Source organism: Anas acuta, chromosome 22, assembly GCF_963932015.1.
Source record: "Anas acuta chromosome 22, bAnaAcu1.1, whole genome shotgun sequence".
In the NCBI taxonomy this organism is placed as follows: domain Eukaryota; kingdom Metazoa; phylum Chordata; class Aves; order Anseriformes; family Anatidae; genus Anas; species Anas acuta.
The window spans coordinates 738382-755578 of NC_089000.1; the positions used below are offsets into that span (position 1 = coordinate 738382).

A 17197-nucleotide genomic window follows, 5' to 3' on the forward strand; every position below is an offset into this window, starting at 1 on the left:
GTGTGAGATTTGGGTTTGGGATCTTGGGATTTTGTGATCAGCAAGCAGTAAGCTGCAGAGGAAAGCTTGGTCTGACAAAAATACCCAGAGCCCCCTCTTGTAAATAAATATTTGTTCCTTGCTGCATATGGAAGCAGACAGAACTGCGAGTTTCCCTGTTCAGGACTTCTTTACAAGCTGTTTTGGTTTGTGCTTTTTGCTTAAAAAAATTTAATCATTCTCCATTTCGTCCCATTCCCTGCAAAGCAGTTTGAGGTAGATGTGAGCTCAGCTCATCACGGGCATTTTTCTCTCACCGGCCCTTTTACCCTGTGCGGAGATATCAGGAGCAATGGAAAGCACAGGGCTGGGGAGGGAAAATAAATAGCGTGCTCGTCATCCTCCCTCTGCCACCAGCTCCAGTAATAACTTCTGGTGCCACGCAGCGCGCTTGTTTGGCGTGGCTGCGCTCTGTAGATAGCCCCTTAGTAAGTAAGAAACTATTCCGATCGCAGAGCTACTCCTACTGGAGGCCTGCGAGGAGCTCCAGCAGCGTGGCCGCTAGCAGGGGCTTTTCTCCTGACCCCACCTTGCAGCACCGGCCCCGGTGGAGCCTCGCCGTACGCTGCAGTCCTCTCGCGTGGGTGGGCGCAGATGGGTTTCACATCCCACAGCTGACATGCACAAACCACAGTGTTTTATAATTCAGGGTCTGGGTGAGATCTGACCCAAAAGGAAAAACGTAGTCAAGACCCTTTTACGCATTTTTTTTGGGTGCTAGGCAGGGTTAAACCCTTACAGGCCATGGGGTCAATATGATGCTGGTGCTTGTGAGAGTAACGGAGCCCAGCCTCTCTCCCTTAAGGTTCAGATTAATAAATAAGACATTTCTGCGTATTCTGCTTACATGTTGGGCAGTTGCAATGTGGATAGATGTGTGTGATGTGTGTGATTTACTGGGCAGCTTTCCTGCAGTGACCAGGCCCCCCCCCCCCATCTTTCTCGTCACACAGCTGGCTTTCAGTCGCAGCACCAGTTCCTCGCTAAGTGCCTGAATATACCACCAAGAGAGCTGTTTACTCTAATCAAAGAAGCTTTTCACTTCTAAGAGTTTATTTGTGATTGCTTTAAAGTACGATCTTCCTCCTCAGCTCGCAGCGACACGAAGGACACAGCAGATGGGATGCAAACACACCACGGAAAACTCTTCCTAAAGATCTTATGGGGTTAAATTTTTAACCTGGCCTAAAAGGTAGGCCACGGCTCATGCCCTGAGGGGTGGGAAGCCCCCTCCTAACCCGAGGTGTCCCTGCTGGCAGAAGGCAGCACCCGCCCCGCACGGGCAGCGCCTCTGGGAGCGTTTCCCCCTCACAGCCGCGGCCCCGCCGCCGAGCGCTGCCGAAGCTCTCCGGAGCCGCTCGGCCGCCGAGCCGAAAGCGCCCGAAGCTGCGGCCTCGGCTCGCCCCGAGCGGCTCCGAAGAGCCCCGAGCGGCTCCGAAGGGCTCCGAGCGGCTCCCTCCTGGGCGGGGACCCCTCCTCCGAGCCCGCCCGAAGCTTCCCGAACTCCCGCACGTCCTCGGCCTCCGGAGGGAGCCGAAGTTTCCCGAGCGCGGGGGTCACGGGAGGCGCCGGGCCGCGCGGGGCGGGGCGAGAGGCGGGCCGGGCCGGAGGGCGCGTGCGCCCCGCGAAGGCCTCCGGAAGGAGCCGAGGTTTCCCGAGCGCGCGTCGCCAGCGAGCGCCTCCGGAAACAGCCGAAGCTTGCCGAGCGCCGCCGGGCCGAGCGGCTCCGGAGCGGCCCGAAGGCGCCCGAGCGTCCGTCCTGCCGGACTGCTGGAGGCGGCCGCGGCGCCATGTTTGATGCTCCGCTGCTCCTGTGAGGAAAATCCGCCGGCATCGCCCGACAGCCGCCGCCGCGAAGGGCGCCGCTGCCCCCGGGGAGGGGCGCCGAGACCCCCCGCCGCCGGCGGCTCATGAGCAGCGCGGCCTGAGCCGCTCCCCCCCCGCTCCGCCGTGCCCTCCCCGCCGCGAGCCCTCCGTGAGGCGCGTTGTCACGGAGACCGGCGCCGGTGCCGGCCCGCCGCGCTGCCCCGGCCGCCGCCCCGGCCCCCGGCCCGCTCCCCCCCCCCGCGCCCGCGGCCCGGCTCCCGGCCCCGCTCCCCGCCGGGGGGTGGTGGCTCCGCTTGGCGATGAGTTTACCGCAGAAGGCGGCTTTGAAACCCGGCGCGGCGGCGGCGGCGGCGGCGGCGGGGACCGGCCCCGGCAGCGGGGCGGCGGCGGCGGCAGCAGCGGGGCCGCCTCCCCCCCCGGCTCCCCCTCACCCGGCGGCGCCGGCGCCCGCGCCTCACCCCACCATCAGGGCCTTGCCGCCACAGCCGCCCCAGCAGTATCCTTTCCCCGGGGGGCGAGGGCCCCCCCGGCCGGTGGGGGGGACGGGAGGGGGGTGGGGAGGGGTTGGGGAGGGGGGGAGGGGGTCGGGGCGCAGCCCTTTGGGGCCCCTTTTTGTGTGTGTGTGTGGGGAGGGGGCGGGCCCGCGGCCCCCCCTTGCGTGGAGGGGGCTGCACCTGCTGGGGCAGCGCGGGGAAGGGGCCCCTGGCCCCCCCCTCCGTCCCCCCGCTGTCCCCCCCTGTCCCGCCCTGTCCCTGTCCCCGTCCCCCCCCCCGTGGGGTGCTTCCTGCGTGGGGGCTTCAGCCCTGATCTCCTCCCCCCCCCCCCCCCGGTGAACTTTTAATGTGAAATCGCTTGTCACTTTGTCACTTTCGCCTCGGGTCCTGCCCAGGTAAGTGCTGGGTTTTTGTTGTTGTTTTTTAAAGGCGAGTTTCAAGGCCGGCTCTCCAGCCGGGGCCGATTTTCCTGGGGTTTTACTTTGCTCGTGGAAATAAATCTAAGGTGGAATGTGGCGCTGAGCAGCTTGCCCCGCGAGGCCGTGTGTGATGGGCAGGAGAAGCTTTCCACCCAAAACCCCTCCGCCAGAACGGCCCCGCTACAAAGAGAGGCCGGCGCTCGGGGAATGTTTTTAAAGGTCTCCAGTTCTCTGCGACTAGGCCCCGAGTCAGGAGGTAAATACTGCAGGGATCAGCAGGAAAGTGGGGTGGCGAGCGAGCGTGCCTGCCTGGGTTTTGTTTCCAGCGTTGGACAGCATCCCCTGGCGAATTGGCGTTCCTCCCCCTGAAGTTTTTTTTTTTTTGGGGGGGGGGGCTGTGGAGCGAAAAGACATGCTTGGTGAAATCTCGTGTTGTCCTGGATTGGTGTCGCATGCTGTGCAGGGGACAGTCAGGAGTGCACGTCGCTGTTTGTTGGTGGTAACGACTTATATTTTAACATGGAAGCAGAGGGTTTATTTATTTTTTTTGGTTAAGATCCGTTTCAGCTGTGTGGTGTGTGTGTTCTTTAAGAAACGTGTTCCCTGTGTATAAGCATTTTGCTGCTCTCACTTTCAGTTTTGAGGTGGGAAAACCAAGCCCTTTTATGATCAGTTTAGGTCCATTGTTTTCTTGAGCTTCCGGCAAGAATCATTCTTTCCCTGACCACAAATAATATTGCTTAAATCATGGGACTGTTGACGTTACAGATTTGTTTGGGTCAAGTGAAACCTCTGAAGAATGAAGAGTGCTGAGGAGGGACATACCCTCTGCTGGGTGTTTCTGGCTAGCTTGTGATACTCTGTAATTCCAGCATGTGCTTTATTTAGGAAAACAGCGCAAAGGTGCTGTCATTACCAAGTCAGCAGGGTGGTGGTGAGTAAAACTGTTGCTCAGGGGGAATTGGCTCACTTTGGAGTGTTGTGCCAAGAGTTACAGGGGGAATGATGGCCAGCGTGCACACGGGGAGTCGGTGCTCAGCCGATCCTTCCAGCAAGGTGCTGGCTTGTTTGGGAAGAGCCTTGTCCGTGTGGGATGCGATGCTGGTTGCCTTGACGGTTAAATGGCCAAACTTTGCCTGGGTCTGGGACCAGGAGTGCGCTAAGGTTTCTACAGCACTTAATTTCCAAGTCATCGTTAAAAGAACCATGGAGGGATGTGAATACTTCTCCGACATCACCGAGGGCGAGCTTGGTGGTGGTTTGCCGGAGTGGCAGCACGGTCACAGCTAAGGCAGGAGAGCTGTTGCCTTTGGTGAGTTTTGTCACTACACGCCTTGTGCGCACGAGGGAAGAAGCCTTGGCTGACCTCTGAGAGCAGCCCTGAAGGAAGAGGCGTGGGGGGAACGTGCGTTCCCTAAAGGAGCGGTGGCAGCGGGGCGCCTCGCCTGGAGCTACCTGGGTGCCCAGAGCAGGAGGGGGAGAGGAACCAAGCGCTGGGTAGCGAGGACACATCAGAGGTAGGGATGCGGGCAGGTCAGTGTGATGGGGCTGTTTATCCTTGTAGCCATGCCTGTTCCAGAAACACCGTGTTTGCCTGATACCGCTCCATAACTTTTAAATAATCTGTCCATGAGGTGTATACAAACACCGTGTTCTTGGTGCCTTTTCAACGAGCTGTGTTCAGGTGTCCTGGCTGGTTTTTCTTCTGCCAAAAGTTGTGCGTGCTTCCAGGCAGCAAACAAAAGCTGTTACCTTTTGTCAGCAGTGCTGCAGAAGTGAGGCTTCGGGAGCATAGTTCATCTGCGCTTTACTGAAGTGCAGAGGGTCATCTGAGTTCAGCCTTATTTTTAGCTCTGTTTGTTTTTTTCTGTTTTGGTACGACTGTTGAGACAGCATTACCCCACAGCAGATAAACTGTAGCTGCAGGTTTCTCCTGGCAACTCAGAGTGCATGGCAAGGTCCCCGTGTCTCCTCCTCGCAGCAGTGCAAGTAATGTTGATCCAAATGATTGGTGCATGTTAGTGGGTAGACTGCGGCTCAGACTTGGGCTTTTTAAACTAAGCTGCGTCCACGTGGTGAACTTGGTGTCTATGGAGACACACGGGGTTTCAGTACATGGTACATCATGGAATTAAATGTACAACTGAAAAGGAATTGGGTAAGAGAAAACTGGACAGGAACGAGGACTGCTTATGTGAAGTGCGTTTGTAGAAGGGGATTAAAGAGGGAAAAGAAGAATTCAGGGGAAGAGATTTAAAATCAATTTTCTGAAGGAAAGCAAAGCTGGAGTGTGATGGACATGAATAACAGGAATGTTTTGGTGGGATGATCGTTCTGTTACGTGCTGGCTGGGAAGTTACTGGAGCTGCTATAAGACAAGAGAGCTTTGAATAATTTCCGTATTGCGACGGCTTTGAGAAATTAAACTTTCTGTGTAAGTTGGGACACCTTCGTGCCTTTGGCGGTGGTGAGTAGTCAGTCAAACCTAGTTTCGGGCAGAAGTTGTGCTCAAAGTTGTCAGTGTGAACAGAACTCCCAGCTCCGTTCTGACCCTGCCTGGGGTGGGGACAGCGAGGGTGCCCGCGTGCCACGGTGAGGTGCCGTGCCGGGGCTGTGGTGGAGGCTAAAGCCAGACCTGCCCCCTTCCAGGCTGCCTCCAAGCAGTGAGTTCCACACGAAGCCGATTGTTCTGTAGCAGGACTTCTTCCACCAAAATGTAGAATGCTGAAGGTGTGCTGCAGGCTGCTGGCTTTCTGTGGGCCTTGGTGGTTTTAACTTGATGCTACTTCTGTGCGTTAAGTCACGCAGTGCTTCTCTGCTCTCCTTTGTGCTCCCACTTACAGGTTTCCGGAGTATTTTTTGTGCGTGTTATAATAAGCTGTTCCTTAAAAAGTCCCCATGCTGTGAATAAATTTTGTGGATCAATATAATTAGGTCACCAGTGTCTTCCTAGCCTAGACATCAGCAAACACTGCGCTATAAAGGACAAACAGATTGATCTATGCTGAACTCGGGTAGCGTTGCATGCCTGCTGGCCCTTCAGGGTTAATTTAGCAGCGTACCTTGGAGCCAAATTAGAGCCATCTTGGCCTCTGTGCTGGTATCTGTAGGTTTTTGTTTTCTTACCCAAACTTCCTTGCATTTGGAGGGAGTTCAGCTTCCTGGTTTTTGATGCTCTATGTGCAAGCACCGGTAAGCTTGACCTTAATACAGCGCTGTAGCTGTTGGGTTGTGGGACTGGCTCTCTCTCAGCCCGGGTATTTTTCAGGTTATGGCAGCAGGGCTTCATGGCAGCTTTGGGGTGGGTTTTTAAGCAACAGTTGTTTAAAAAATTCTTTCTCTTCCCTTACAGCTCTCCATCCCTACCCTTTGCTTCTGTTTCTGAGAAGTGGAGAGGAAGGGTCAGCATTTTTATGTGTGTGTGAAGTTCAGCATTGTCGTGCACGGACACTTGGGTTTTGCTGATGTTCCCTCAGTGGTTGAACGTCTGCTTTTGTTTTTGCAAGGTGCTTCAGCTGACTGTGCTGCAGCCCCTCGCAGAAAGCAGCACACAGGCGGTACGTGGCACCGCTCCGCATGGGAGCGGAGGTTTGCGGCGGCTTCCCTAAAGCCTGGGAGTACAGCAAGAAATACAGGATCGCTCTCAGGAACGTCAGAGATCTGTGTGAAGTCGGGGTGAGGTTCTGGCAACGCTTACCTGGTGTTCGGACGCGTGCCAGGTTGTGCCGTTGCAGTAGGCCTGCGCTGGCAATCTTCTAGTTAAATTAGGGCTGCTAACGAGGGCTTGGCTGTGTTGGCTTTTCTCTCTTCCTTGCTCATAGCTCAGTGAGCAGAGAGTTGAGCAGGTGCCGTAGGGTGGGAGGAGAAGCGGCCTGAGAACTTCCCCGGGGAGAGCATCGTCGGCGTGCCCTGCGGGAGAGCGGGCGCTGGGCGCTGGCTGCCCCTGGGAGCTCGGCGCCGGCGCCGCCTTTGCTCGCCGCGTACTCCTGTTCCGAGTGGCTTTTTTCCAGATGTGTGATGCAATGTCTTCAGGCGCTCTCTGGGGTTTATCTGTTGAGGACTTTGAAGATCAAGGCGCAGGGATTAGGCAGGCAGTGGGAGCTGCTTGGGCACACCAGTTGTTGGTGAAGGTCGTGGCTGCGTGCGAAGCGCCGTGCCTCCCTGCGCCTCTGGCGGATCAGCTCCGGCTCCTGCGCTGCTTCTGTGCTGAACTGGAGCTGAAACAAGACCAGGATCAGAAGTGCCCTCCCAAATGCCGGTCACAGATGCTTTTGAAGAATGGTGTTGGGAGCACTGCAGTCCTGAAAAGGAAGGGGTGGTGAAAGGTGGAAGAAACCAGGCTGGGCTCAGAGATGTTCCCTGCTTTCTGCTTCAGGTATAAGCCCTGAGTTCAGGGCCGAGCTTTCTGAAATCTCAGCTGGGTGAAGGGACACGAGGGATTCCTGTTGCCTGAGAAATGTTTCTGTTTTAAAAATGTGTAACTCTGTGGAGCCCTTGTATCTTGGGAGGGGATGCAGCAGGAGAGAAGCTTCAGAAAAGCTTTCACTGCTGTGATAGTGGCTGTCCTGCAGAGGAGGAACGGGCACCAGGTTGTGAGCATATTGCCAAAAAGTAAGTGCTTTTAGACTTCTCTGCCATCTCCCTTGTTGATGATCCCCAGCCTTGGCACATCTAAGCATTCTTTTGAGCAGAAATAACTTTAATTTATTTAATGACAAAAGCTAATCATGTTATAGTGCAGATATGTCACTTTACTGGCTTACAAGAAAATCTTACAAGATTTTATGGTGAAATGTCTTGGAGAAAACCATTCTTCCAAAAGCGTGATTTGAAACAACTTCTATTCCTCTCATGTTTGGAGCCATGATTGCACATGTTCTCTGGCAGAAGCCTGCAGGTTACTTTAGTCATTTACAGATATATATTTTAACGTGCGGTACTGATCTTGGAACACGGTTTGTTTTTATTCACGGTAGTAACTTGATGAAGTTGAGTGTGTACTAGGAGCCTTAGAACAACTAACCTCCCTTTTCAGTGTCGGGAAGTAGAAGGATTTTCATCTGTGTGTATGGGTTTTGTCTGTCATCGTGTTAGGGCTGAAAGGCTCTTTCATGTCGCTAGCTACCATGGGCTGTGTTGAGCTAGCGTGCTTGCTCCGTTGTGTCATAGGAAGAGTTAGCAGTGAAGGTCTCCCTTTGGAAGTTGTGGCTAACCTGTATTTTCTTTTTCTCCCTAATGCAGCAATTTCAGGGCTAGTCCACTGTCAAGTTCAGCTGTGTGTAAATCGTCTAACATGACTAAAGTTGCTGGAATTGTCACTCTGGGGAGTTAGAGATGGGTCCTACCATTGTTTTACAGGCATTTCTTCAGTGGGAGCCTTCATCCATGACTTCATGTCTGTTTGCAATTGCAAAGGCTTTCCTGGAATGAATGGAGGAGAAAATGGGCGTTTGTTGTGGGGCACGAGGTGCAGGTGGAGGAGTGGTGTGGCCCCTGCTCTGGAGGGGCTGCTGTTTCTGTTTTTAAGCACAGTTGGTGTGAGTTTCCGTAGTTCCGTGTTGTGCACTTTGTGGTAGTTCCAGGAACTTCTCACACACACAGCTTTCCTTTCCAGGCTGCAGACTTTGTTTTGCCTCCCAAATAGGGAAGGATGATGTGGAACAGCTGGAAGAAGAAAATAGAATGGATTCTTAAAAAAAAAAAAAAAAAAAAAAAAAAGGGGGTCAAAGGGAGGAGAGCAGAATAAGCTTTTAGGCTAGCAAAACTTTCTAGTACATGTTATTCTTATGTTTTATTATATACATTTGGAAAATGTCCTAGAGCATGCTCTCTTCATAGTAGGTGATGGCACGTTGTTGCTGATGGGACTTGAGTCAAATTGCTGCTGGGCACATAACTAGGTTAATGGGACAGTATTTTTTCTTTTCCTGAAAGGAAAATTACACGTTTTCTATTCTTATGGTACCTTAAGAATTGTTTTTGCCTGTTTGCTCTGTAGTCACCCAAGATGAGCAGAAACAGGCTAGTTTCCTACACAGAGGAAAGCTCTAAGGATTCCCTGGATTGTATCGTGTTTAAATCAACTCTGCTACCAAAAATAAGAACTTTCTGCTGTTGGTTGTAACACCTTTGGGTATCCTTTTTCTGGATGAGACCTGAAATATTTCTAGAGTTTTGAGCATGCCTGACAAAAAGCAGAGTGGCTCCTCAACTGCACATCTTGAAAGAAAGACACGTGTTTGATCCTCGACTGATACCAGTAGCATTCTCCAAAACTGTCAGGGATGTGTTGAAATGGGTTAGGACTTGCCTAGGTGCAGCTGCTCCTCTCCCAGCGGTTGGACGCAGCAGGAATGAGACTTGCTCTGGAGAAGGAGCGTCCTCGTGGGAGGAGCTGGGCGAGAGCCACCGTGGGGACCACCGCCGCGCTCAGCCGGTGAGTGGGCTTCACGTGGTACCCACTCCGGGCCGTGGGGCAGGAAAAGGCACCTTGCTGCTGCTCCTTGGGTGTCCTTGATGCCGTGAAAGCACTGAACAAAGAAGAGTTAATGCGGTTAAAGATCTTAATTAAGTAATACAGGTTTTCCTGAGTTTGGGAAGCCTTTGCCAGTTGGAAACTAATAAACATTGCACCGACTCTCTGTCAGGTTGCCAAATAATGATTGTGCATTTGTTTGTGTTTCAGTTTGATTTACACGTGAGAGTGACTCTGTGCGAGTTACTGAATTCCTAAGGTTTAAATGCCCGTGTTGCTAGTGGCTTTTGAAAATCCATTTGAACTAATGCTATGGCTGCACCAATGGTGGTCTGAAAAAGAGATTTCCCTGTCCTCTGCGTTATTAAGGAGTCGTAGAAGTTGCTGCGTCTTGAAACTGGTGTTTTTCTGAGCTTATTTTGTTCTTTCACTGAAAAGCAAAAATGACAGAAGTCTTCAGTCTTTTCAGACTAAGCCGGGGAGACTGCCTATAAGAATGAGAGATTTTTTTATTTTTTATATTTTTAGTGATACTACTTACAGCTTTGTTTTCTTAGTTGGTCACTGGTTTTGAAAGGCTCCTAACTTCTTAGGAAAAGGAAATGTCTAAAAATGTGTATTCCACCTAAGCAGTGAGACCTTGCCCTTCTGACCTTGTACTACAGTAAGCTCTTCTACAGAATTGTCAAGCCTGAACTGAAATTCAGGTTGAAATCTAATCTGAAAAGTTTCTGAGAGTCTTTATTTTTGTTTGTGATGTACATCGTGCTCCAGGCTTGACACTGGGCACCTTGTCTTGCAGCATTCAGCTGGTAAATTGGGCAGGCTTGATGTGTATGTTATATTTGAAAGGGAACTTGGCAGGGTACTATAGCTGAGGGTAGATAATCTATACCATTTATCTGGGCGGAAGTCAAGGACCAAAATCAAAAAGCACTTAAAGCATGTTTGTTGTGACTTTTAATGTGAAATTCATGGTGCTTCGTAAGCTCTGGAGTGTGCGGGGACTGCGATTTCAAGAGCTGGTGATTCATGCCCAATTTTAGCATGGTGAGGCTCATGTAGAAGGTTCTTTTGGACGTACTATTTTGTGAGCTGCTGAGACATCTGAGGAGTTCAGCTTGCTCTAGAATATATGGTTAGCTTCAGTTTGTGGCATCCTGTCTTCCCAGTGCATATGCAAATATAGATACTAGTTACTGGATGGTCTTTCTTCAAATACTCTGCTCTTCTGGGCTCTGCAGTTTTTGTTCTAGATTTGTAAAATGCAAATAATTCAGCTGTCAACGTGTTTGTAACTTAGCCTTTATGTTTTCCTCCAGTAAAGGCATTTTAAAGTCAATTTCAAAGTGCTTTTATGTCTGGCTCTTCAAAAGAAGAAGATGTAATTTTTGTTGATATGCAAATATTGCAAACTAAACTTTTGGGATGTTCTGTGAGCTTAAGCTGTGCGGCTTAATTGTATTGATTACGTTTCCATAAACCTTTTCTTAATTAAAAAGTTTGTCAGCACAAATAAACTCCTTAACGTTTAAATGTTTGGTTCTGGGCTTGCATACCAAGTTTAGCTGGATGTGATTTCCATTCAGCCCCCCAGAATGGCATATTTGGTTGTGCTGTCTGTGGCAGCAGTACCTGGCGTTGCAGGCATTCTCCGGAACAATTGTTGCTGGCGCTTGGCACGGTCCCCATCTCTTCTTGCTGAAGCCAAAGCACACTTTATCCACTCAGGCTGACGTTAAGATCATTAAATAAATGAATGAATTGTGCTGTCACCAAATTCCGATCCTGGCAGACTAAGAACATGTGAATTTTATAGCCCGAACCTCTGTCCAGAATGTCTTATTGAATGGCCTGGATGTCAGTAGTGGGAATAGTCGGCAAATGCTTTCTAGTAAAATGGGTATGCCTTAATCAGAATTATGGTGGTGAGTGGTGTAAAAGCCTGAATTTACTAGACATCTGATCATCCAAGATGAGTATTAATCAGCCTGTGACGTGCATGTGAAAAGAAACCAGAGCACTGCAATAAAACAAGCGAGTGCAGGAGAACCGAGGTGGGCAGGACGCTGTTTCTCTGCTTGTGGTGTGGATCTGTCTCCGATTTGTTAGGGAAGCGGTGAAGGCAGAGGTAACTGCCAGCCTCCGGGGAGCTGGAGGGCTCTCTGGTCTCACTGAAGCGCTCAAAGGTTGCTCAGGTTCTGAAGGTCTCAGAGCAGGCTGCTGAGCTTCCCCCTGCAGGAGGAGAAAGCTGAAAATACTTCCTTAGGGGAGAAGAGCTCACATGCTAGGCTTGGGTTGCTCTTCTTTGTGGTCTAGCTCCATCCCTGGTTTCATGATTTTGGACTTAAGACAGTGTTCTTGCTTAGGAGTAGGGGACATAAAAGATCTGTAACTTCCCTGCCTATTGCAGGAAGGTCAAAAATGTCCCTGGATTTCACAGGAAAAAGTGCAAGTGAGGTTGGACTGAACGTATCTGCATCCTGCTGGTACTGCAGTCCCAAGGTGTCTTCTGGGTTTGGGATCTCCTAAAATCCACAGCTGGTGGGCCAGAACGGCGTGGGGTGCTGCGTGAGGTGCCTCTGGGAGCAGGGGTAGCCGCTCACCGCAGCTGAGAGGCTTCGCCTGGACAAACAGCTTGGTCCCGATGGCCCCGTGGGAGCCGCGGCTGCCAACACGCGGTGCTCTGAGCAGTGCTCCACATGGGCTCTGAGATGGCAGGGTTACTCATGGCATTTAGGGCATCCTTTTGCTGTAGCAAGAGGAATGTCACAAACTTCAATTCTTGCTGGGCTGGCGAGCCTCACATTACGATGAATTTAACACAAATTTGAGGGGCGATTCTGAAGGCTAACGGCAGTGTTTGCCTGTAGGAAACTGCTCACATTGCTGCTTGTGTGTGTGAGTTGGGTCCCTTAGTTTTACCAGCGTGTCTGGCTATACACACGTACAGTGTGTATTTTGATAGTTCTCTGTTGGACCTACTAGTTATTTCGGTGTTTCTCTGTCTATCCTTTCCTTGCATGCACTTTGTGCATACGGCTGAGCCTGGGCAGTGGGTGCTGCAGAGCCTCTGGGGATCACTGCTGGGACAGAGGGGCTGTGTGCCGCAGCTCTTTGTACTTCCTTGCAGTTGTCACAGGCGTGTGGCTGGTGTGGGCAGTTCATTTTTCTGTTTGGATGATTCTTTCCCTTCATCTAATCATAGAAACACAGAAAGGCTTGGGTTGGAAGGGACCTCAAAGCTCCCCCAGCTCCATCCCCCTGCTGTGGGCAGGGATGCCACCCACCAGACGAGGTTGGCCGAGGCTCCATCCAGCTGGGCCTTGAACGCCTCCAGGCATGGGGCATCCACAGCTTCTCTGGACACTTCTCTAACTTGTGGCGCTCCATCTTGCTGGAGCCCCTGCGTCTCAGGACATCAGAGATGCTCTGCACTAGGGACAACTTGAAGTATTTGATTCGGTCCCTTCTTGTTCTGATCATAGGGAAACATCAATGTTTAACACCAAACGCAGCGCTATCAAACCGGAGGATGTCATTTTCTTCGTCTTCTCTTCCTCCCCTCACCATGCCTGGATGTTTGACTTGATTAGGGTTAACCTGATAAAAGGCTGCTAAAGTTGCAGCAGTACCAGCATGGTCCTGGGTGCATCCCTATTTGTGTTCTGCCAGGTGATGCCATTCGCTGTCGTGGTGACAAGGAGAGCCAAGAGGCTGGGGGCTGCTCCTAGGTGCTTGTCCAGAAGTTTGTTGTCTTTGGAGACCCGCTGCAAATACAGAGCTGCAGTTCCTGTGCAGTCTGAAATCAGCAAAGCTGGACACCAGTCAAAAAAGGAGCAACCCTGCCAGCAGAGAGGTCTGTGCAAAGGGTCCTGAGCAACCAGAAGGCAGGGATGGGTCCTGAAAGTGCCATTTCCTTCCTGACGCACAGGGGGTAGCACATCAGGTACATACATCTGTGCTGCCTTCCGCTGCACGTGGTTCACAGCGATACTTCGGGGGCTGCTTGGTGCACTCAGGAGGAGAGGCGTGTGCTTGGAAATCTTCCTTGGTAGCCATGTGTGGTGGATGCAGCTTTCCCTCTGCGTTTGTGGCCCAAAGTCAACAGCCAGAGCTACGGGCAGTAAAACTAGCTTTTATAACGAAAAATGCTCTGAAACTAATTCACTGCTCGTCTTCAGGTTCTGCTGGGATAAATATATTGTTGCTATTGCTCTTTTTTGTCAAGCACCCTATAGAGGTGTGCTTAAAGTATGCAGCTGAGAGTCCTTATGTGGAAAAATTGAACGAGTGAAGCATTGGACCAAAGAGACTCAGAGCTCCTGCCCACCTTGTATCACTCTTTGAACTACGGCTTTTGTTCAGCAGGAGAAGATTCATCACTCTGTCTTCCCTAGATGCCTGTGTTTTCAAGACTTCATTTTGTATGACATGGGATTTTAACTCTGGAGAAGTCATAAACTCTGCATGTGACAAGAGGGCACTTATGATTTCATTTCATTTTGATAAACCGCTGAAATAACGATTATGGGGGGGAAATCGCAAGGCGTTACAAAATTGGGAGTTGAAATGAGCATTGCTGCTCTCAAGGAGCACAGTTTTTGAATTCGTTGCTCAGATCACAGAAGGACAATCAGTCTGGGTGACAACACCGCTGTCACCGCGATGCTTCCTGACAGATTGACCAGCAGAGCATTAAATTTCCCCATGAAGTCCCAGCGTGAAGTATTAGAGACACGGTAGGAAACACAGCCCAGTGAATGAGACGGTACACCACGAGGCTGCTTGGTATTCATGCTCGTCACGCAGAAGGAACGCGGGACTGGGGATGCAGGGTGGCTGCTGGAGGGTCCCCGAGCCCCCAGGGCTGCAAGCAGTGGCCGGCCCTGTAGAGAAAAGAGGCGAGCACTTGTGGTAGCCTCATCAGCTGGAGTGGCTTGTTTGTGTTTTTAGGGTACGAGGTTGGAGGTGAGTGGGCTGGGGGCAGTCCTGTGCTCATGAAATGCATAGGAGGATAAAACTGAGTAAGCTGTGCTTCAGTAAATTACAGAAAACAGTGTTGAAAAACTCGGTTGAAATTTAGATTCTCAGGTGAAAATTACCATCAGTGAGCGCTGTGGTTCTTGTGTCTGGAACTCTTTTTCCCCCTTCCGTGCCTGTAACAACATGCCCCCAGATGCAGATAATTGCTGTGCTGAGGGGAAGCTGGAGACGTAAGGATTTACTTTATGAATACAGTGACTGCAGTACCTATGCTGAAGTTTGTTGCAGGCTGCAAGCTGAATAAAGGCTGAGAAACATCGTGGTCAGAGGAAGGCTTTTCTCTAGACCCTCTAGAAAACCAGAGGGGCGTTTTTCTGGTTATTATTGGTTTTAATTTTCTTCTTTCTCCAGGGGTATCTAATAATCTCCCCTTGGAAAGGGGAAATTTGGTATCTCTCTCTACAGATCGATACTGCCCTTAGTAGCAGAACCGTTTCTCTGTTTTGGTTGGGACGAGGCAGGTTGCGTCCTGGTCTGTGTTGGGCCAGTCGTACAGCCGTGGCACCTGGCCCTCTTCCCTTTCTCTGTTTGGACTCTGGCGTTCTTAACTAGGTATGTGTTTGCAGTACAAATTCAGTTTAGAAATAACTGTGCTAAGTAGCTGTTCTGAAGGAGGGAAAAAACAAAACAAAACAAAAAACGCAACACAAAGCAAACAATCCCAAACTTCTCTTGCTGGCGAGGCTGCTGGGAACAGCGGTACCGCTCTGCCAGCCCGGTGGAAGCCGTCCTCCCCAACACGCCAACAGTGGGGCCAGGCTGCCCGGCCCGGCACACGGAGCCTGTTTACAAAGCTACCTCAGAGCAGCTCACAGCCTCTAAGCAGGTCAGAGCCTCTTTGCCAGCGTGTGTGCAGCTGGTATCGGGCCAGAAACTGCTGTTTCAGCTGCTAATCGGGGGACAGAAGAGTGCAAAATTGGGGATTTTTTTTTTGAAGTGTTTTTCGGTTTGCGTGAGATACTGTGTGGTTTGCATATGGTGTGAATTGTTTTCTCCCCAGTGATTAAGATTGAAATACAGAAATACTTCACAATAACTAGCCCTAATGTTATATCAGCACTTGTGGTACGGAATGGCAGAGGTAGATGACGGGTCTTCAGCTTTGCTGCCATGCCTGGGGCATTTCAGTGAAATACATTTTTTTTTTTCTTGCCAAACTAGATGGATGCAGGCTTCTGCTGCAGCCAGAGGTCTAAAGGACAGCTGGAGAAGTGCACTGGTTAGTTCAGGAATACACCAAAAGCTGAAGTAACTCTAGAAAGGAGTGGGCTGCATGTGTCCTAAGGCCAAAAGGGAGATCCAAACCTTGTTCTTCCATGGCTGGCTCCTCGCAATTGCTCCTGTGTGATCTTAGCCAAGCCAGCTCGCTGCGGCCTTGCTATGTGTATTTTTACAGCATTTACCAAGACACTCACTTAGTCTAACAGTTGTATTGCTGCCTTTCGGCGTAAGGCTGCTACTATTATTTTCTTTTCCTCTCTCAAAAATGACGCATGATGAAGGAAAACACAGCATTCGTCACAGGCTCTGGCTCCAGAGGATTGCTTTGTGTCAAACTGCCCGCTGCCTCGGCCACAGCTCAGGACTTTGGTGGGCGTGAGGTTTCTCTGGGGTGAGCATCTTCCTAAGGATGGCTGCAGCCTCACTTGGTGCAGCGACCCAGGAAACTTTCTCTGCCTGTATTTTCTCCACTGAATCCTTCTGTTCGCTTCCATCTTTAAATATTTCAAACAGGGATCGCTTCTCTGAAGCTGCTTAGGGAGGAATCTGATGGTTTTTAAACTGGCAAAACAGGGGGGTGTGGTTAGCTCTGACTGGGATGGTTGTTATCAGCTGGGGCAGAAACGTCTTCAGCAAGCAGCAGCTGGAGCATTATTTTGGCAGGCTCTTCATGTCCCTCGTCTCTGGAGGGGAGTTCGCTGTGTGCAGTCGGCTCTGTTGTGCGTGCCTGGGGGTCCTGGGAGCTAGCATGCCATTTCCCTGCTAAACTCTTTCTCACGTAAATAAGTTTTTTTAACACTTCCCAAATGCTTGTTAGCCAGAGGCTGGTCTAGAAGATCCTTGTTGGGAAAAGCAATGTTAGAATATCTCTCTCTTTCAGGTAATGTTTTTTTTTCTTTTTTCTTTTCTCCTTCTGTTGTAGTTAATTGCAAAAATAAATGCAGTTAACAGTATCCAAAAGACTTTTTCTTGCTGCACCATGCTGAGAAATGCCTTGTTCGTGATGCTTCCTTCCCTCCAAGCTTGGTTCGTTTTCAGATGCTGAAGGGCATTCTGAGACTCTGTTATAACTTCATTTCACATCATGTTTATATGAAACAGACAAAAAAAAATCCAGTGCTTTGCCAAATATTTTCGGAAAGAACAAGCTTTGTGGATAATCGTTTTCATGTTCTACCTGCTCCGTGGTGTGTTAAAGCTACAGAAGAATCTTCTCTACCCTGAATAAAGGCTTTGAGAGATTAGCCCTCAAGTAGTCAATTGAGGCAGGTTGATTAAGAAATATACTCAATGTTAGATTAAATCAAGATTTGAATAATGGAGTTACAATTGACTGTCACTCCTGTAATCCAGTTATTTTGAGATTGGGATCGGTATGTGCCACTCCCCAAGTTGTCTGTACCACTGCTCTGAAGGCAGACTGATCAAAATGCCGTGCGACAGCATGGAGCTTCCCCAGTTCTGTACTTGCAGCTTCATCCCATTAACGCGCGCATTATTAAATGCGTTGTGCCAAAACCTGGCGATCTGGAGCAAAGGAATTCACCGTAGAGCACTGAGGGTTGTTGCTCAAAATACAACTCAGATATGTAAGGATAAACAACGTGCCTGTATCGATGGCGAGGCGTGAGGTCTTTTTGTGTTCAAAAAACATTTGGAATCACGCTGGGGAGGAG

At 50.5% G+C, this 17197-nt stretch overlaps 1 protein-coding gene across 5 annotated transcripts in view; it reads left to right on the forward strand.

The window, feature by feature from the left end:
* The first annotated feature begins 2048 nt into the window (after positions 1–2048).
* The window catches only part of EIF4G3 (eukaryotic translation initiation factor 4 gamma 3), a 152422-nt gene continuing 137273 nt past the window's right edge, over positions 2049–17197 (forward strand). For 4 of the 5 annotated variants that reach the window (XM_068658534.1, XM_068658535.1, XM_068658536.1 and 1 more), the window contains exon 1: positions 2049–2362. In XM_068658534.1, the coding sequence (XP_068514635.1) occupies positions 2166–2362 (197 nt within the window). In that variant the 5' untranslated portion in view covers positions 2049–2165. The remainder of the gene's footprint in view (positions 2363–17197) is intronic. The other variant, XM_068658544.1, reaches the window with a different exon arrangement.